At 38.9% G+C, this 16,757-nt stretch overlaps 1 protein-coding gene across 1 annotated transcript; it reads right to left on the bottom strand.

Moving 5' to 3' along the window:
* Positions 1–402: 402 nt before the first annotated feature.
* TNMD (tenomodulin) lies at positions 403–16,431 on the bottom strand. Its single transcript, XM_024578752.3, has 7 exons — positions 16,384–16,431; positions 16,084–16,215; positions 7,007–7,147; positions 6,700–6,801; positions 2,754–2,907; positions 1,084–1,250; positions 403–778 (listed from the first exon to the last, which is right to left on the bottom strand). The coding sequence occupies exons 1-7, from the start codon at positions 16,429–16,431 to the stop codon at positions 569–571; spliced, it is 954 nt and encodes a 317-aa protein (XP_024434520.1). The 3' UTR covers positions 403–568.
* Positions 16,432–16,757: the final 326 nt, after the last annotated feature.

Here is a 16,757-nt window from a genome sequence, read left to right as displayed (position 1 = left end):
TAGGTTAGCATTCTCCTTTGCTGAGTCTAAGCACTTGGAATATTTTAGTGTTGACCTGCTGTGACTCACTGTCTGTCCAGAGGCTTAATAGATGCTTGAGTGGATATACAATATGTCTCTCACATATTTAAACACTGGGGCTATGCACAAAAGGACACTTTTTATGCATTAGTTGCAGGGACATTTTTATCATTAGCCTCTCACTTCCACTTTCTCAATAGAGCAGTGTAAAATATGGCATTTGAGAATTCTTATGCTTTGCACTTTCTTACTCCCCAAACATGATGAAATGCAAGTTTCCATTGTTTTCCTCCATGTTAAACAGATGTGTTCTGTCTCAGTTGCAGAAAATATTCTTAGCCAACCCTTACTCAGTATGTTCAGCAGCAATCAGGCCATTGATGATGATGTAGAAGTTTATTAAAACAGGAGAGAGGAATTACCAACAAGTAATTCTGGGGTACTGGCTACTAGGAGGCAAATGCCTCATAGGCAGAAATTCATTGAATAGCATGCATTTATTATATGTTGGCTGTCTGAAGTTTAAGCAATGAGCTCAAACTTGCTACTAGACCCTCCCCAGCATACGAGCCACCCACCAATTGCAAGGCATGATAACACGACAGATAACCCGCCCTCCTTGGTAGCAGTATGGATATGGGTAGTAACCTAGTAAAGGTTCACAGACACGACGACAGTAGCGGTTGCCTCGACGGCAGTAAATACAGCAATAACCTCTCTCATCCAGCATGGGGTCAAATTCTATTCCATTTTCAGTCTGAAAAAAAGAAGAAGCCAGTGTTGGAAGGGAAGGTTCACTAGGAAGAGGTCCACCAAGCAAGGGAGGACTATAAGACTATATGAATTGGGGACTGTTTAGAAATTAAGTTCCTTAGCCTAACCATGGAGCTACCTCAATAGAGATCAAGGCTGATTTTAAATGAACCCCCTGGGGATTTCAAGTTTCTTAAATATCTTTTATTAAAACTTATCATTCTCCTTTCAATGACTTTGATCTGAGGGATAGTGAGATTTTTGAGGGCTTTGTTTTTCCTCTAACAAGAAAACAGGGACATAACTCACGTAGTCATTTATTGGGAGTTCTTCTTCACTTGCTTGTCTGGTGTGACGTGTCTTCTCCACCTTCACTTGAGGGACAACCCACTGCTCATTTTGTTCAATGCCCTTTTTTTCGGTGGTAGGAAAGTGAAGATCTTCACCATCCTCTTCAAAATCTTGTAATTCTGAAACTAAGGTAATAAATACAAAGTTGAGATACAACTGCTTTGCAAAAGTTTCTGAAAGAAGTGATTGGGAGGATAGCATATGGGGGTGGAGATTATCCTTGTGTCTTCTCACTGTCATCATGTAAGCATGCATGAATCACTTTTCCAAGCTCTTACAGCTGATATTTTAAGGAGATTTTCCAAAACAAATATGACTATTCCCATGTGAACAGACCTATTCTTTGCTCATGTGACATCAAACACTTACTGTTTGCTTCATTAGCATACTAAATTAGAAACTGAAGACAGGGAACCTTTGAGTCTTCTACAAGGATTTTACCCATGGTAGATACTCAAATATTGTTATGTTGTCTGATTTGAGTTGGTACTCTCTGTTGTCCTTCCTCTTCCCTTCTCTTTCCTGTCTTAATTTTTTTAACTTTCTATTTAGAAATAATCTTAGATTCACAGAAGAGTTGCAAAGACCAGTACAGAGTTCCATTTTCTCCTAATCTTAATTAACCATAATGCAATGATCAAAGCTAAGATATCTGCTCAGAGTTATTTAAACCAAATTTTGACAATAAATGGTAGGTCTATAATAAATATGAACTTTAGAATTTTGCAAAAAACAAAACAAAACAAAAAACCTAAGATATCTGTATTGGTACAATACTATTAACTAAACTCCAGATTTGTTCAGAGTTTATCATTACTTCCAATAATGTCTTTTAGAAAAACAATACTGAAGCAGAAGTTCTAGCATCCAATCCAGGATACTATAGTGCATTTATTTGCCTTTTTTAGGGTGCCAGAGACCAATAGATGCCTGTATTGGTTACAGTGCCCCTTCTTAGGTAATATAGTAATCTATGCTGTCCAGAATGAGAGAGGCCAAGTCCTATGTTAGCCAAGCAGAAAAAGATGTCCAAAGACCTTTGTGTTCCCTGTGGACTGACTGAAAGTTGAGAGCTGGACTGTTCTACTCTGGACCTCTAGCCCCCAATTACTTTTATAGTGATTCCAAAAACAACCACAAAGACATTTGTATTGCAGTGACTGTCCTATCATCTGGGAAGAATGCCACCATTTGGCATAGAAAATCATTTTTGAGACAACAGAGCATTTTTTGGCTCTTCTCTCCTCTGGTCTTGGGTTGAACACATAGTGAGTAGTTTGAGAAATGGTCTGGTATCCCAAGGGCAATGACCATAGATGTGCAAAGAAAGATAGATTAACTTTTTGCTATCACTGGTCATATTAGGGTGGTGTTACATTTGCTAGGATATTTAAAAGCCTGTCAGCATTAATATATCTGATTTATAGCTTGGTTGTGAAAAATGCGCTCCTCACTGTCAGTTAGCATATACAGTTTCATCTCAGAAGATATAAGCAGATCATTTGTTTTCATAGAAAACTGGTCTCTAAATACTGGGAACATTAACCTGTTACTGATTTTGGAAAAAGAAGAAGAAGAAGAGGAGGAGGAGGAGGGAGAGGAGGAAGAGGAAGAGGAAAAGGCCATACCTGCTATTAGAGTGGGATTGATCCAATACATGGTCACATTATCACAAATCTCCAGAATTCTGGAATTTTTAAGAAAGTCCCGGTTTTCAATAGGCTTTTCTGCTGGGACCCAAATCACTGACTGTTCAAAGAAAGTTGTGGTAATTTCTTCATTCTGAGAGGAGAAAGTATTTCAGAGTGGGGATAGGCAGAGGAATTAATAAAATGAGCTAGACATTATAGAATACTGAAAAAAACCCCTATATTTTGAGTCTGAATAACAATTTCAATCACAGGGCTGCCAGTGAACTAGCTCTGTGCCTTGCATATAGTAGGTGCCCCTTGGGAGAGTTAACAACCAATCCTTCTTTTTTTAAATTTTTTAAAAATTTATTTATTTATTTTTATTCAGTTACAATTGTCTGCATTTTCTCCCCTTCCCTCCACCCCACCCCAGCCAGTCCCACCTCCCTCCCCCACCTCTACCCTCCCCCTTGATTTTGTCCTTGTGTCATTTATAGTAGCTCCTATAGACCCCTCTCCCCACTATCCCCTCCCCACTCCCCTGTGGCTATTGTTACAATGTTCTTAATTTCAATGTCTCTGGTTATATTTTGTTTGCTTTTTTTCTTTTGTTGATTATGTTCCAGTTAAAGGTGAGATCATATGGTATACAATTGTCTGCATTTTCTCCCCTTCCCTCCACCCCACTCCAGCCAATCCCACCTCCGTCCCCCACCTCTACCCTCTGTCTTGATTTTGTCCTTGTGTCCTTTATAGCAGCTCCTGTAGACCCCTCTTCTTTTTAACAGTAAGGTTACTCACTGAAACAGGAGCCTTCTCTGCTACCATTTCACTTAGATTTGGGAAGGCTCTCCATCAATGTCTGGACCTCCCACTGGACCATGTATTTTAAATTTGGATTTCAGAAATCCTGAGTGGTTTGCATTTGTTTTCTCTCTTTTAAATGGATGTCTTGAGTGCCTGACATTTTGTTTGTTTGTTTGTTTTCAATTAGGGTTGCAAGCAGGACTTGACCTGAAACTGAAAAAATCTGCTATAATTTAAACTGGTGAGATCAGTGAAATAGCAACCAAATCTAATATTTTAGTTTTATAGGATTTGCCTATTAATGGTGGCTAGGAGGAGGGCAAAAGATGTCCTTTTCATTTTAAAGTCAAGTCTCCAGCTTGTGGCTTGATTGACCTTACCACTAAAGAACTTTCATTCTAGATGCTTAGAGTTTGTCTCAAAGTGTTTTTTCTTTAGGTAGTCTTTCTTATATTGTCAAGAATGCCACCTTCTCCTCAGTTTCTAGTATTAGAAGTAGCTGTTTTGTACACTGTGTATGAAAAAGGGGTCAAATACTAAACGTGACAAGCTCAGGTGAGGCCTGCATGGAGGTCTTATTAACTCAGAGACCAAAAAGAACCAAATAGGTCTGAGTATAAAACTTTCTAACCAAAAGTGAGTCATGGTGGGTAGACAAGTCCTAGGCTGATATCTTCCCTAACAAAGGTCAGTCTTTACCTTAACTAAAGCTGTCTATTGTCTTTTTGCATCTATGATAACATACCTTTGGAATGTCAGGGTAATTTTCTTTTTACACATTCCTCAGGACACAATCTCCTATCAGGGCAGAGACCACAAAACCCCTCATTGTTTTTATTACTATGTTAATTTTTAACTGTTAACTATCCTTTACCCACCAAAGTAAAAGAAGTATGTGCCTATTTGTTTTACTTTTTAGCAATCCCAGAGATCCCCATTTGCTTCGTCCTGCCTCCCTAATCTATCACCAATGGATTTCATACAACCCCCTTAGGCCTCCTCCTTGGATTGTAATATATAAAATAAGGTGCTAAACTGCCATTCTCTGGAGCATTTTCTTAATCCGTTGACATTATGCTTCCTGGCAATTGTCAGTTTGGATCAAATAAACTCATAAAAAATTTTTATTGGTTTGGATGTTTCTTACGTCAACAATACCTCGTTCTTACCTTGTCTTTTGATTTCAACATTTCCCCGCTTGCTCTTAATAAGGCTTTCCCTTTTCTCTTTAGTTTTGTTTTAGCTTTATGATTTCAGTGTTTTTATTTATTCTGTGAAATATGGTTTTGTATAATTTTTCCTTAGCCATTTAAAACTCTCAAGTCTTAGTTCCTTTGCCTTTTATCTATAAAAACCTTTGGAGGTATCAAAAGGGACTGTATAAAAGGAGGTTGGCATGCTGACTAGTTTTGTTACCAAATCAGCACTATTTTTATAACCGCTCTGTATGTTTAGCATGCAAAAACTATGGATAGAGAGGTGAGGGAAACATAGAATAAGAGGATGTTTTTCATTCAGGACCATGAATTTATCTCATAAAATGCCTGTAGCCTGAATATAAAAAAACAGGATTTTCCTCAAGATAAGTAATCTTGCTATCATGAAATGAATAGTCATGTTATTTAAAAGATTCAGAAAAATTAACTGAAGAATAAATTAGGGCCAAAATGAGACATTTTGGGTCTTTACCTTTATTTACTTATTTATTTCAGAAAAATAAACCCTGTTGTGTCAGTTTTGACTCTAATTGCTGGCTGGCACTACACAAAAGCTTACATTATTTTCTGTAAAAAGCAGCATATGATATTGGGTTTAAGAGCTTTTTAAGAGCTATTCATTCTTCTTTCATCTTGCCCTTATTTCCTATAGTATTTCTAATATCCTAGAAGTTGTTCTGTTCCTCAGATGCATCTAACTTCTGCTTATTTAAAAAAAATCTATAATTTTTTACTACCATATACCTTAAGAAATCTTTTTCCTTAGAGGTTCTAGTACTAAGTGTCCATAATTTCTCTGGCCATGAGGAGAGCAGTAGCATGTCGGTGGGAGCCAATGATACCTCTGAGAGTTGGGTAAGAGAAAGGAAAAAGCACTCCCTACCCCATCTCACTCCAAAAAATAAGAAAAGGAAAGGAAAATATAAATGTGTAGAAGAGCACTAAGATGGAGAAAGTGGGAAGGAGAAAATTGAATAATGAGGGAGAAAGAGAAGAAAGAGAAAGAGGTATTTACAGTACAGAGAGAGACCACTGTACCATTGCTGTAATCTCACTTTAGATTTGCCAGTTAAACTCTAAAACCAAACCAACCAACCAAACACACGTTTGTTTCTTCCTGGCTACAGTAGAGGTACGCTGTCAAAATATGGCCTTAGCTCACATTCCCCTTCTTCCTCTACTGATAGCAACTTAATGTAATTACAAACAGAATATAGAGGAAAAATTAAAAGTCTCCAGGGCTTTAATGATGGCTATATTTTAGGCAATAATCCTTCATCTCCCACTAGGCTTTCATGGGCTACATAATAATCTTACCAGTGCCCTGGCCTAGCAGTGTGCTTTCAGATAAACTGTATTATACTGTGGTTCTCACCTTCTCTGCTTTTGCCTTTCTTAGTGATTAAATGTAGGTTATTTCATTAGCATCCCAGCATAAAATGGAAAGGTGAATGAACTGAAGTCTTTGAAGTAGGTAAGTGATAGTGTGCCAAAAATGGCAAGGATCCGCAGTGGCCTTGGAACTTTTCTTTTTAGGTCTTTATCTTGGGCAGGATTGATTTTGTTCTCCTGCTCACCCCTTTTACTAGAAATCTTTGGTTTGGGAGCAAAGGTATATAATGTTAATGGCTACACAGGTTTAAAGTACAGTGTTGCACCTAAAAGCATGAACTTATTATTTTTTTTGAAAGGCCCGAGTTCAATATCGCAACCTGCTACTCACTATCTGTGTGACCTTTAGAAAGTCAGTTTTCAGTTCTGAGTCCCAGTTTCCTCCTCTGAAAATGGGGATAACAGTAGTACCTATCCATAGGGTCCAAGTAAGAATCAAACGAAAGTAAAGCATTTAGTGTAATGTCTGACACATAGTTAGCACCCAATAAATGATGGCTTTTACTACCACTATTATTCATACATACCTCATCTATTTCCTCCTCTGGTTCAGAAAATTCAGGAATCACTTTGATCTGAGTTTTGATGAAGCATTTTTGAAGACCTACAAAGTAGATGCCAGTGTATCCCTGTAAAACAAAAAGAAAAAAACCTCCTGAAAGAGCCAGAGTTAATGAGTTCCATGGTCTGTCAGGGCCCTAGGCTGGCAAAATTTGAATTCAAAGGGAAAGCTTTGTCTTATAAATTAAATGAAGGCTACAGGCTATTTTTAACTCAACTAAAATGTTCTAATATTTTATGTGAGAAGCCTTTGGGGAGAAGTATCCAACTTACATTTTTAAAGTCATGTACTTCCAATGTTTCATCAGTGCCATTTCCACTTCTGAATATTTCGGTTCTGGTCACAGGATCAATTTCCATGTAAATTTTCTTCTTTTCTCCGTTGCTGTAGAATGTATGTTCCATGTCATACGTCTGGAAAAACAGGGAAACAAGTTCTAAGATACTCACTGTGTCCATTCATATGACACTTTAATTGGGTAATATCTAGGGTGCATTTTCTTTCCACAATCTGTAGTAAGGTGCCATCTCAGCAGCTTGCCACTGGGACTTTTCCGAGACTCAAGTGAGATGATTTTTGGTGCTGGAGCTGATATGGGGATCTATTCGGAGCCAGTATTCTGTATTCAAGCCAAGTTGCTGAACTACTTACTAAGAATTCCAACAGTTTTCTTGGTAGCATTGACTAATAGCAAATGATATTTTGCAAAACAGCCTGTAAAGTACTTACCCTTGTGTTGAGCAGAGGAATCACCTCAAACCTATGCTGTTTATTTAAACTAAGCACTTTCTAAGCATTCAATGGTCACCCCCCCCCTTACTCCCCATGAAATCCATTAGGTTTAAGACAAATATTTAAACACATTCACTATTTGGCCAATTTTAAATAATGATGTTACCCTGACATCAATTACTTCTTTTTTTCCCTTTAAATTGCAGAAAACATTTATCACCTTCCCCTAACCTTCTCTTTTATGGCCTAACCAACCCCCCTCAGTTTATTCCCGAATTCTGTTTGCCAAACCTGATTTAGTCGGTTCCAAGTTCTCCAGATTCTCCTATATGTAGAGTTCAACAACTCTATCAAGTGCCTTGCAATAAGTAACATGGAGTTTACCAAAGAAAGTGCCTTGGAAAGGGTGCTTATCAGGTCATACTTGAGTGGTTGAAATGAAACCCTGGACTTTCACCTGCCCTCTAAAAGAGGCAATTCATTTTCTAAGGATGAAAAATACCAGTCTTACAGAGTGTCCCACTTTAGGAGTAAGTCCAATACTTATAACTGAGGACATTTTTACAGCCAAAAGCAAATAACAAGCCTAAACGTGTTTGTTCCCTATCACAAACAAGGCCAGACCTGATGGTGCCATGTGGAATTCTATCTTGTTAAGAGGCTTTCAGCTATCAAGTTTCTTTATGCTCATTTTTTGTTACCAAAACAATTTGGTAAACTAAAAGCCTGCAAAAGAAGCCATCTACAGAACCAGTGTTGCTTTCTAATGATACAATTCCCAGTGGCAGGTTTTTAGAGCTTGCACTGGTTGAGGTTGTTTTTTAATTTGTGCCAGTGTCTGTCACTGAATGTTAATTTAACTTGTTCAAATTTTCTCCAACTCAAGTAGAAAACAAGTTAGAAGGGTTTGTAGAAGCAATGGTACTTCAAGCATGAAATGTCTGTGTAGTTGCTGAATAGGAGGACAAGAAACAATGTCCTTTACCTCTTAGTAACCTTACAGTGCCTTGGATATGGCCAGTACTTAAGTATTTGTTCAATAAGTTTTTCCCACCAATGGCGATTTCACATCTTCTTAAAGAGAGATTTTGAGCATTGGCAAGGTTTTCTAAGAGACTGTATTTTAAAAGGCAAAGGAAAATAGTATTTAGAACCTTCCAGCAATTGCAGGGTTAACTCAGGAAGTCGGGCCTGGTTTGTGACAGGTAGCTAATTCCTTTAGGCTTGTTATTTGCTTCTAGTTATAAATACGTCCCCAGTTCCAGTTCTGCAGGCAGCTTGGGAAACTTCTACTTATGGCAACAAATTGAGCTCTCAGTTGACCTGACCTATGATGCATCCACTTCAGTCCAGTCTTGTCAGATCTCCCAACAGAGGAGAATTTCTATAGAAATACTATCCATTGTTGAGACAAATATTGACACCACTAGTCATTGGGGGTGGGGTGAGGTGTTTGTTTCATAAGTAGCACCACTGATGGACTATTGCATGGAAAAATGAGGCTAGAGACCAGGAGATGTTGGAAGGTTGCCTACCCGGGCAAAAGAGAAAATAAAGACTGTATTTTCAATCACTCACAGAAGACTATGGAATCATACTGGTGACATTTAGAATTTCAGTGTACTTTTGTGGAATGAGTTTTCCTGCGTTGTTGGCAATGTGCTTCACTTGGACACCTTGCTAGATGAAAACTATTGGAACTGCCAAGCTCAGCAGATTTTGATTATTTTCAACATTCTTTCAAAGTTTTCTTTTGTTTTGGTGGAGGAAAAGGGGTCCAATCTGATTGTATTTATTGACCAGCTTGTTGGCTTTTTTGTTAACAATGGTAGGTTGCTAAATAGAGCGGGATCAGAGTGACTTCATTTATGTGTGAATTCTGGGTGGGGGGTAAGGGTAGGGTGGTGAGCTATATATTCACCCAGATGGAATTCCACTATCAAAGGTGTCCATTTGGAACACGCTGTCTTTTGTCTAGGAAGATGATGCTGGTGTCTCATTTTGGACTGTTTGGGGATGAGTTTGAGCAAATCCAGACATACTGTCTCGCCTGGGTCCCTGCGGAGCACATTGCCCGGGTAATGGTTATGCAAGCTTCACTGGCCAATATGAAGACTGAGCTCATGCCTTTGGCCTCAAAAGTAATTTTCTCTCTACTAAGTTCACTGGCTCAAGGGCTGAGGGTCTCTCTGGAGATGAAGGAATAAGTGGTTTTGTCTTTTCCAGGCATAAACTAAAGTAGAGACAGGATGGCTGGCCTAAGAGAGGTGTGAGTGGGCTCCCAGTATTTCATCTCAGAGTGTCCCCAACTCAGCTTTATTCCAGAAAGGACAGAGCAAGGACAAACACTTCTGTCAAATTGGCACATTGAAAAAGTTAATCCAGGAAGGCTTCTAGCTTCCCTTTACTGGTCTTTTCATATTGTGTTGACTTTATACCCTTTCAGTCATTTCTCCTCTTCCCATTTCCTTCTAACCCTTTGTCTCCTGTTTAGACACCTATGAGTCTTGTGGTGCTTCAGGTATCTTATGTTAAAGAAAAAAATCAATCTTACAAATGATTTTACACTAAGATGTTAGCTATAGGTATTTTGTCTATTAAAATAATTGAATGCAATACTCAAAAGACTGAATTACGCCCTGGCTGGTGTGGCTCAGTGGACTGAGTGCTGGCCTGTGAACTACAGGGTCGTCAGTTCGATTCTCAGTCAGGGCACATGCCTGGGTTGCAGGCCAGATCCCCAGTAGGGGGCACACAAGAGACAAATACACATTGATGTTTCTCTCTCTCACTTTCTCCCTCCCTTCCCCTCTATCTAAAAATAAATAAAATATATATTTTTAAAGACTGAATTACTAATGGTGGATTTTAAGCACAATAGCACCAGAAATAGGAGGCATTTGAGGGGCCAGGACATATTTCCAGCAACACATAAGGCTGGTTTTAACTACAAAGGCTGGCCCAGTGGAGTGGGACAGGGAAGCCAATGGAGTGAAATATGACTCAGAAGTGAGATGAGATAGGTATGTGTTTAAGCCCCAGTCAGTGAGAGATGTAAGAAGTTCACACTGACAAAACATGGAGAAAACACAAACTAATTTTGCTTCCCTGCCCAGGAATTCTTTCCTTTGTCTAGTTAAATCCTCTACTCAGGCAGCAAATGAGCCCTAACATCCCCCTTTCACAGTTTGTCCAGTTTTCTTGCCTCAATTTGTGACGATTTTTGAGGACAGAAAACTTTTTATCAAGAGTATGACCCATGGACATGAACTAAAAGGGGGGAATGTGGGTGGAAGGCAGTGTGCAGGGAGGAGGGGAATAAAGTGGGGCAAATGGGACAACTGTAATAGCATAATCAATAAAATATATTAAAAACAGAAAACATCTAAATGTTATTATTTCTGCCATAAAAATTTCTGTGGACTCCTGTTATACTACGAATCAGACCTTGTGCTCACGTGGGCCTATGTGGCGAGCAGCCTCCACAATGGTTTCCCATGGATACTGTCTGCTGATATGAACATCTTTGTGTCAACGCTAAATGATTTTGAACTAGCTTCTCCACAATAAAGCTAAAGTGATGTGAAGTTACGTACTTGTTCCAATTAAAATAATGTCATCCTGGTTAAAAAAAAAAAAAAAAAAAAAAAGAGTAGATCTGCCTCAGACACTCAGTGAGATGGAGCTGTTTGGGGGTGGAGAGGGCAAATAGGTTTATCCTGTCTTGAAAGGGATTTGAGGGCATTTGGCCTAGGTTTGTGTTTTTGAAACCTGTGATTAATGTAGCTGTTTTACTCTCCATCTTCATTCTTTACTATCTGTTTATGAGGTACACTCTCCAAAGGTGAAATACATGCTTAGAATTGCTGGCTAGCAAGTGTTAAACTGGAAGAAAGAGAAGGGAATGCATTGTACCATATTATTACCAACCTAGCCTGTGAGAATTAAAGGGCCTCTGGGTATTTCTTTACCAACACAGAGCAGACATATTGTTTCTCATGCAAAGTTGGACTTCTGCATCTTCAATCACCAGTTTTCAGCCCTGAAAAAAATTGGCATAAGCAGCACAGACATTCCTCTTTTTCAACAAGATAAATACCATTTTTTCATCCATAGACTCAAGCTGGCTGGGAAATTTTCCCCTATTTACTCTCTTCCCCCACCTACTCATTATCCTTAAATGCAGCTGAAACTAGTTGAAGGAATCCTTAGACTAGATTCTACTCCTAGCTTCAGCTTTGACCCTTATAAGCTGTGTGACTTTGGGAAAGTCACCAAATGTCTCTGGAGGCTTAGTTGTCATTTTTGCCTCTCACTCCTTGCCAGATACAATGTTTAACAGCTGACAAAATCAGTTCTGCTCATATTTGTGCTTATACATTGTCAGGGTGACCAGTGAACTGACACTACCTGTTGGTCACTGGATTGCTTTCCCCTTACAGCTCCAATTCCACTTTCAGCTACTAAATGACAGCTCCCACTGATGACCCAGGCTTTCTTTGCTGGTGCCACATAGGTTGCTTAGCATATGCTGCCTTAGAAGAATGAAGGAACTGAATAAGAATGTGCTCCTAGCCCTGGCTGGTGTGTCTCAGTGGATTGAGTGAGTGCCAGCCTGTGAACCAAAGGGCTGCCGGTTCAATTCCCAGTCAGGGCACATGCCTGAGTTGTGGGCCAGGTCACCAGTAGGGGGCATGCAAGAGGTGACCACACATTGACGGTTTTCTCCCTCTCTTTCTCCCTCCCTCCCTCGCTCTCTAAAAATAAATAAAAATAAAATCTTAAAAAAAAAAAAAAAAGAATGTGCCCCTAGTAGCCAGAGTCCTGATATACATAATTGGAGAGGCCATGATTATCCTGGAGCAAGAGCTGGCCCAGTGAGAGTTTTGATTCAAAAGTTGGCTTTCTGCCACAATGGGTTAGGAGGAAGATACAACTAAGAGAAGTCTTCTCTTTTAAAATGATGACATAGCACCAGTCGACCTGTTGAGGAGATTCCAACTAAAATTCCAACTTTTTCCTTGAAGGTATGAATGCTTCTCCAGACCCACATTGCACCCCCCAAACTACTGTGTAGGAAAGCTCAGAGAACTCAGGAAGGAAAGTCGTATCTCCTGTGTGCCTCAAAGAAGAGTGAATAAAGTTGGTCTCTGGCCATATTAGCATTAGATAAGTAGGCACAGGTAAGCTAGACCAAGACTTAGCCAGAAGGTGCTTTTTCTGAGCAAATGATTTTCATCCTAGAATGATATTGGGCTCACAATCTTGAGTGAGATGGTTTTAATGGTTTTCTTCAGCTGAGGTGGTGGGGATTACAGAAGGGTGCCCACCTATTTCTATTACTTCTTATCTTATGTTGATTGTATGTAGAAGTTGAGGGGAAGTCCCCAGGAATTTGCTGATTGTTGTGTGTGCCTTAGAATTTATGATTTCCAAGCAGCCCTAAAGTCACAAAAAAGTTCCTAGATATTGTAGGAAGAACAACATGTATTTAATTTAATTTATTATTATTCTGACTCATTCTAGAAAAGATTTGAGGGGATAGGCTACAAGGTCTGTGTTACACCTAAAATCTTTAAGGGCTGGAATTTTTCTAACTTGTTTTCTTTTTGTTGGATTCATTAACTGGGGAGTTGGCTTCTAATTGTTTCAAGTCGAATGTGCAATACAGGGAACTTTGAGCAAGAATGTTTCACCAGAGAATATGCTTCAAAGTTCCTGTGCAATCATTGGAAGTGAAGCTTTGTTGTAATGCTCTCTCAAAATCTCTGTGATGAAATTGTTCCCCTCTCCTTGATTAAGAAAGCTGAAAACAAGAGATTGATGGATTGGCTTTCATTCACTTCAAGTGGCTTCTATATGTGGCTGTCGTTTAGGGGGCCTGTTAGTCTATAAGGGAGCACAATAGTGCACCCAGAATTATTCCTCCTTGTTTCACTTTATTTTGATCCCTTTCTCTCTCTGATATGTGTGTGCATTCACATGCACATGTGTTCATGCCTGAGGTGAGTAGAGAGAGGCAGGGAGTCAAGTATGGCTTTATCCCCATTTGGGATCAAGAATTTGGATTTTTTTGTACACCAAAGCAAGAAAGAACCGAAGGAGGGGAGGCCTTACTGACATGGAAATGTCAACACCACAGAGGTGGGATGTTAAATAAACACCGTTTATAAACAGATATTGAAAAACAAAACAAAAGGAAGGTGTGGTGGAGGCTAGAGGAGCAAACACTAAGAGCTTGCAGAAAGCCCCAGGACAGCAAATAAGTCACTTCCATCTATAAGCACAACAGCATCAACAGTTCTGTCCACCAAGGACACCATAGTACTCACAGGTCCTTCAGGCTTGTAAAGGAAAGTTTGGAAGAGCCTGGGTTTTAATCTGCTAACTATTAGCTCCTGCTAGGCCATGTTCTTAAGGATACATGTTCTTTAATTTGTGCAAAACGCCCAAATCTTTTTCCTCTGCAAATCTCCTCCCAAAACTAAGCTGACTGATCTGTTCTTCTTAGGATTCATAAATCGGTTCTGAGGAAGGCTTATTGACAGTATTAACCAATAATTAGACCATATATATTAAATCATAGATGGATTAGTTCACAAGAGATTTGATTCCTGATAAACTTCATTTGGTAGCATAACCCACCTCTTCTAAGCGTGCACTGACTAAGTTTTACTTTTGGTTTGAAGAACCACAGGATTTGTTCTTCTAATCCATCAAAAAAGAGAACTAGAGTGAGAAACAAATATGGCATAATACTGAAGTGTAGGGGGCCATGGGCATTGTTAGTGAGTTTGGCACCTGGTAAAATAAAAGCAAGTTCCCTACTTAGTCATTTATAGTTGCCCTAAGGCAAATAACATTATAGGTTTAGAAAAACACCTAAACTCTTTCAGAATAGCATTGTCAGTACCAATGGCTACAATAAAAACAAGAAAGGTGATCTGGCCCCATGTTTAGGTAAGCATGCATGGGTGGTCCAAAGGGCTAGCTCTCTACAACACTTAGTTAAGTACATATGAACATGGAGAACAAAATGATTTATTGTCCTCTAACTCATCTGTAATTGTCAAGAGGATCTGAGATTCAATTTGTGGTGCAGTGTATTACCTTGTGCTAGCTAAGTGGTAGCAGGATTGAATTGGAATACATTTTGGCACACTTATTCATTTGGTATTTCCTTCCTGATCTTTATTACTTTGCCCACCTTGCTAGCTTTAATATATGTGGCTTCTCTAGAAAGACATGTGAACAGTAAATAGTTCAGATGCAGGGAACAGTGATTATCTATCTATCTATCTACCTATCTATCTATCATCTATCATCTATCATTATCTATCTAGAAAGCTATCTATAGGCATTGGGTGATACCTGAAATATTTTCTGGAACAAACTAGGCTGTTTCACTATTTATTCTCCCTCAAAATAAGGTAGCCTCTGAAACTAAATGAAAGTGAGTATGGCAGCCGAGATGAAAAATCCAAGGTGGCTCTGCCTTTTTTCTCTGTTTTCTTTTGGACACTTGTTCAATTGATTTTCTATTTTCCCCCCACTAACTTTTTTTCTACATCAATCCATAATCTTTCCTCTCTGCTCCTATCGCTCCTTTGGCTCCTAATGGTCCACACCAGCCCATTTTCTTCTTGTCTCTCATCCTCCCTCTTGCACTTGTGCTTTTCCCTCCCTACATCTGTTATCAAATAGAAATGAGAATCTCATGCCAATAAGTTAATAGCAATAGTAACAACAGCAACCCACACACAGAAAGAAAAATGTGGCAAAATCAGAAAACCATCTTGATACCTTGTAGTTTGTACACTTATTCTCTTTCAAATGAAAATTGTTAACATGAAGGGACTATGACTTTAAAAAAAAATCACACCTAGACTTGCCCACTGCTTGTGAGCCTGGAAGTAACAATAACACAAGGGTACACTAATACCAACTACAATGGCCAGCCAAGGTTCACCAAATTACACTAATATCAGAAGCTTTCTGAGATACCTGTGATTTATCACTTGTTTCTACCTTGTGGCATTACTCTCTCAGTGGGACAATGACAATCATGGCTGGTTAGGAGCTGAAAAGCTTTAGTTAATTTTTTTAAAGTTGTAAGTAAATGTGAACTCAGATATGAGAATTGCTCCTTCTGAAAAGGAGTTTGCTCCCTGTCCTCACAGCAGATGCAGCAATTCAGAAACATAATCCCTAAAAATTCTTTGCTGCCATTTCTGGTGGTTTCTTCTTATGTGGTGGTATAATTACTTTTCCATCAGTTTCTGCCCAGGCAATTGAAAGAAAGATGGAAAGTATTTTCTTTTTACACTAAAAATTTGCTCCTAGGAAGAGTCTTAACTCTTTAAAGTGAAGCATTACAAAAGAATGAGAAATTCTACATTCTGTAATTACTAAGCAAAATCCAGAAAACACATTTTTCCTTTACCAAAATAATTAGGCAAGTAAAAGAGAGAAAAGTCTTGAATTCAGTTTTTCATACCACCAGAAAATAAACACACAAGGGACTTAATGATTTTCATTTTCAGACTAATATACATGTCATTAAATTCAATCAAATTCAAAACAGAGAAGCATTCAACCACAATGTGCATTTACTTACTTTTTTGGGTGTCTCTGACCAGAAGTGCTTGCCCCCCCAAAACAAAACAATTAGAGTTAAGGCCAGGATACCAAACACCAGTCCACAAATCTTTAGTGATTTACATATCTTCTTGGGTTTAAAAGCTTCTGCCTAAGCAAAGAACAGAGAAAATAAAACAATACACAAGAATCCTTAGAATAGCAAGCCATAATTCAAAGTTACCTTTGATTGTACTTTCTAATGTTCATATTTCTGTATGATAAATAACCTCTGCAGCCATACTTCTTTTCAAAAGGGAATAAATATTAATCAACTTACATTTAGAATGTGACAGTCCTCACAGTTCTCTGGAGGATTCTTGGCCATAGTCTCTCAGCACACAGTACGCTTTCCCGGCTTTGAGAGAACTGAGACCACTGCTGAGGTGGAGTTGCAAGTGAGTCGGCTAACTGATGCCAGAGGAGAAGCTGAATTTATATGGCTCAAATATGTCATACCAGAGCCTGAGGGAGCCCAGGGGGCTCCTGTGCTGCAATTTGTTACATGGATATACCCATATATGTATATAACTTCTGTGCACACAATTCAATCCAGAATGACAAAGATAGGAGGTATAATGAAAACTATTGTTCTAGGGGTTGGTTTGGAAGGGGACCAAGTCTAGGACACATTGAAATGATTTTTCACTATGA

This window comes from Desmodus rotundus, chromosome X (genome assembly GCF_022682495.2).
Source record: "Desmodus rotundus isolate HL8 chromosome X, HLdesRot8A.1, whole genome shotgun sequence".
Lineage (NCBI taxonomy): Eukaryota > Metazoa > Chordata > Mammalia > Chiroptera > Phyllostomidae > Desmodus > Desmodus rotundus.
Note: the sequence above shows the minus strand (reverse complement) of the source record. Positions and strands in the feature narration are given on the sequence as shown.

What these genes read in the sequence shown, in the direction of transcription:
- TNMD (XM_024578752.3), bottom strand. Translation starts at nt 16,431, where the DNA reads ATGGCCAAGAATCCTCCAGAGAACTGTGAGGACTGTCACATTCTAAAT. An exon ending in AAGTACATGACTTTAAAAAT is followed by an intron (nt 6,802 to 7,006) that starts GTAAGTTGGATA and finishes TTTGTTTTACAG; the next exon opens with GGATACACTGGCATCTACTT. An exon ending in CAATCCCACTCTAATAGCAG is followed by an intron (nt 1,251 to 2,753) that starts GTATGGCCTTTT and finishes TTATTACCTTAG; the next exon opens with TTTCAGAATTACAAGATTTT.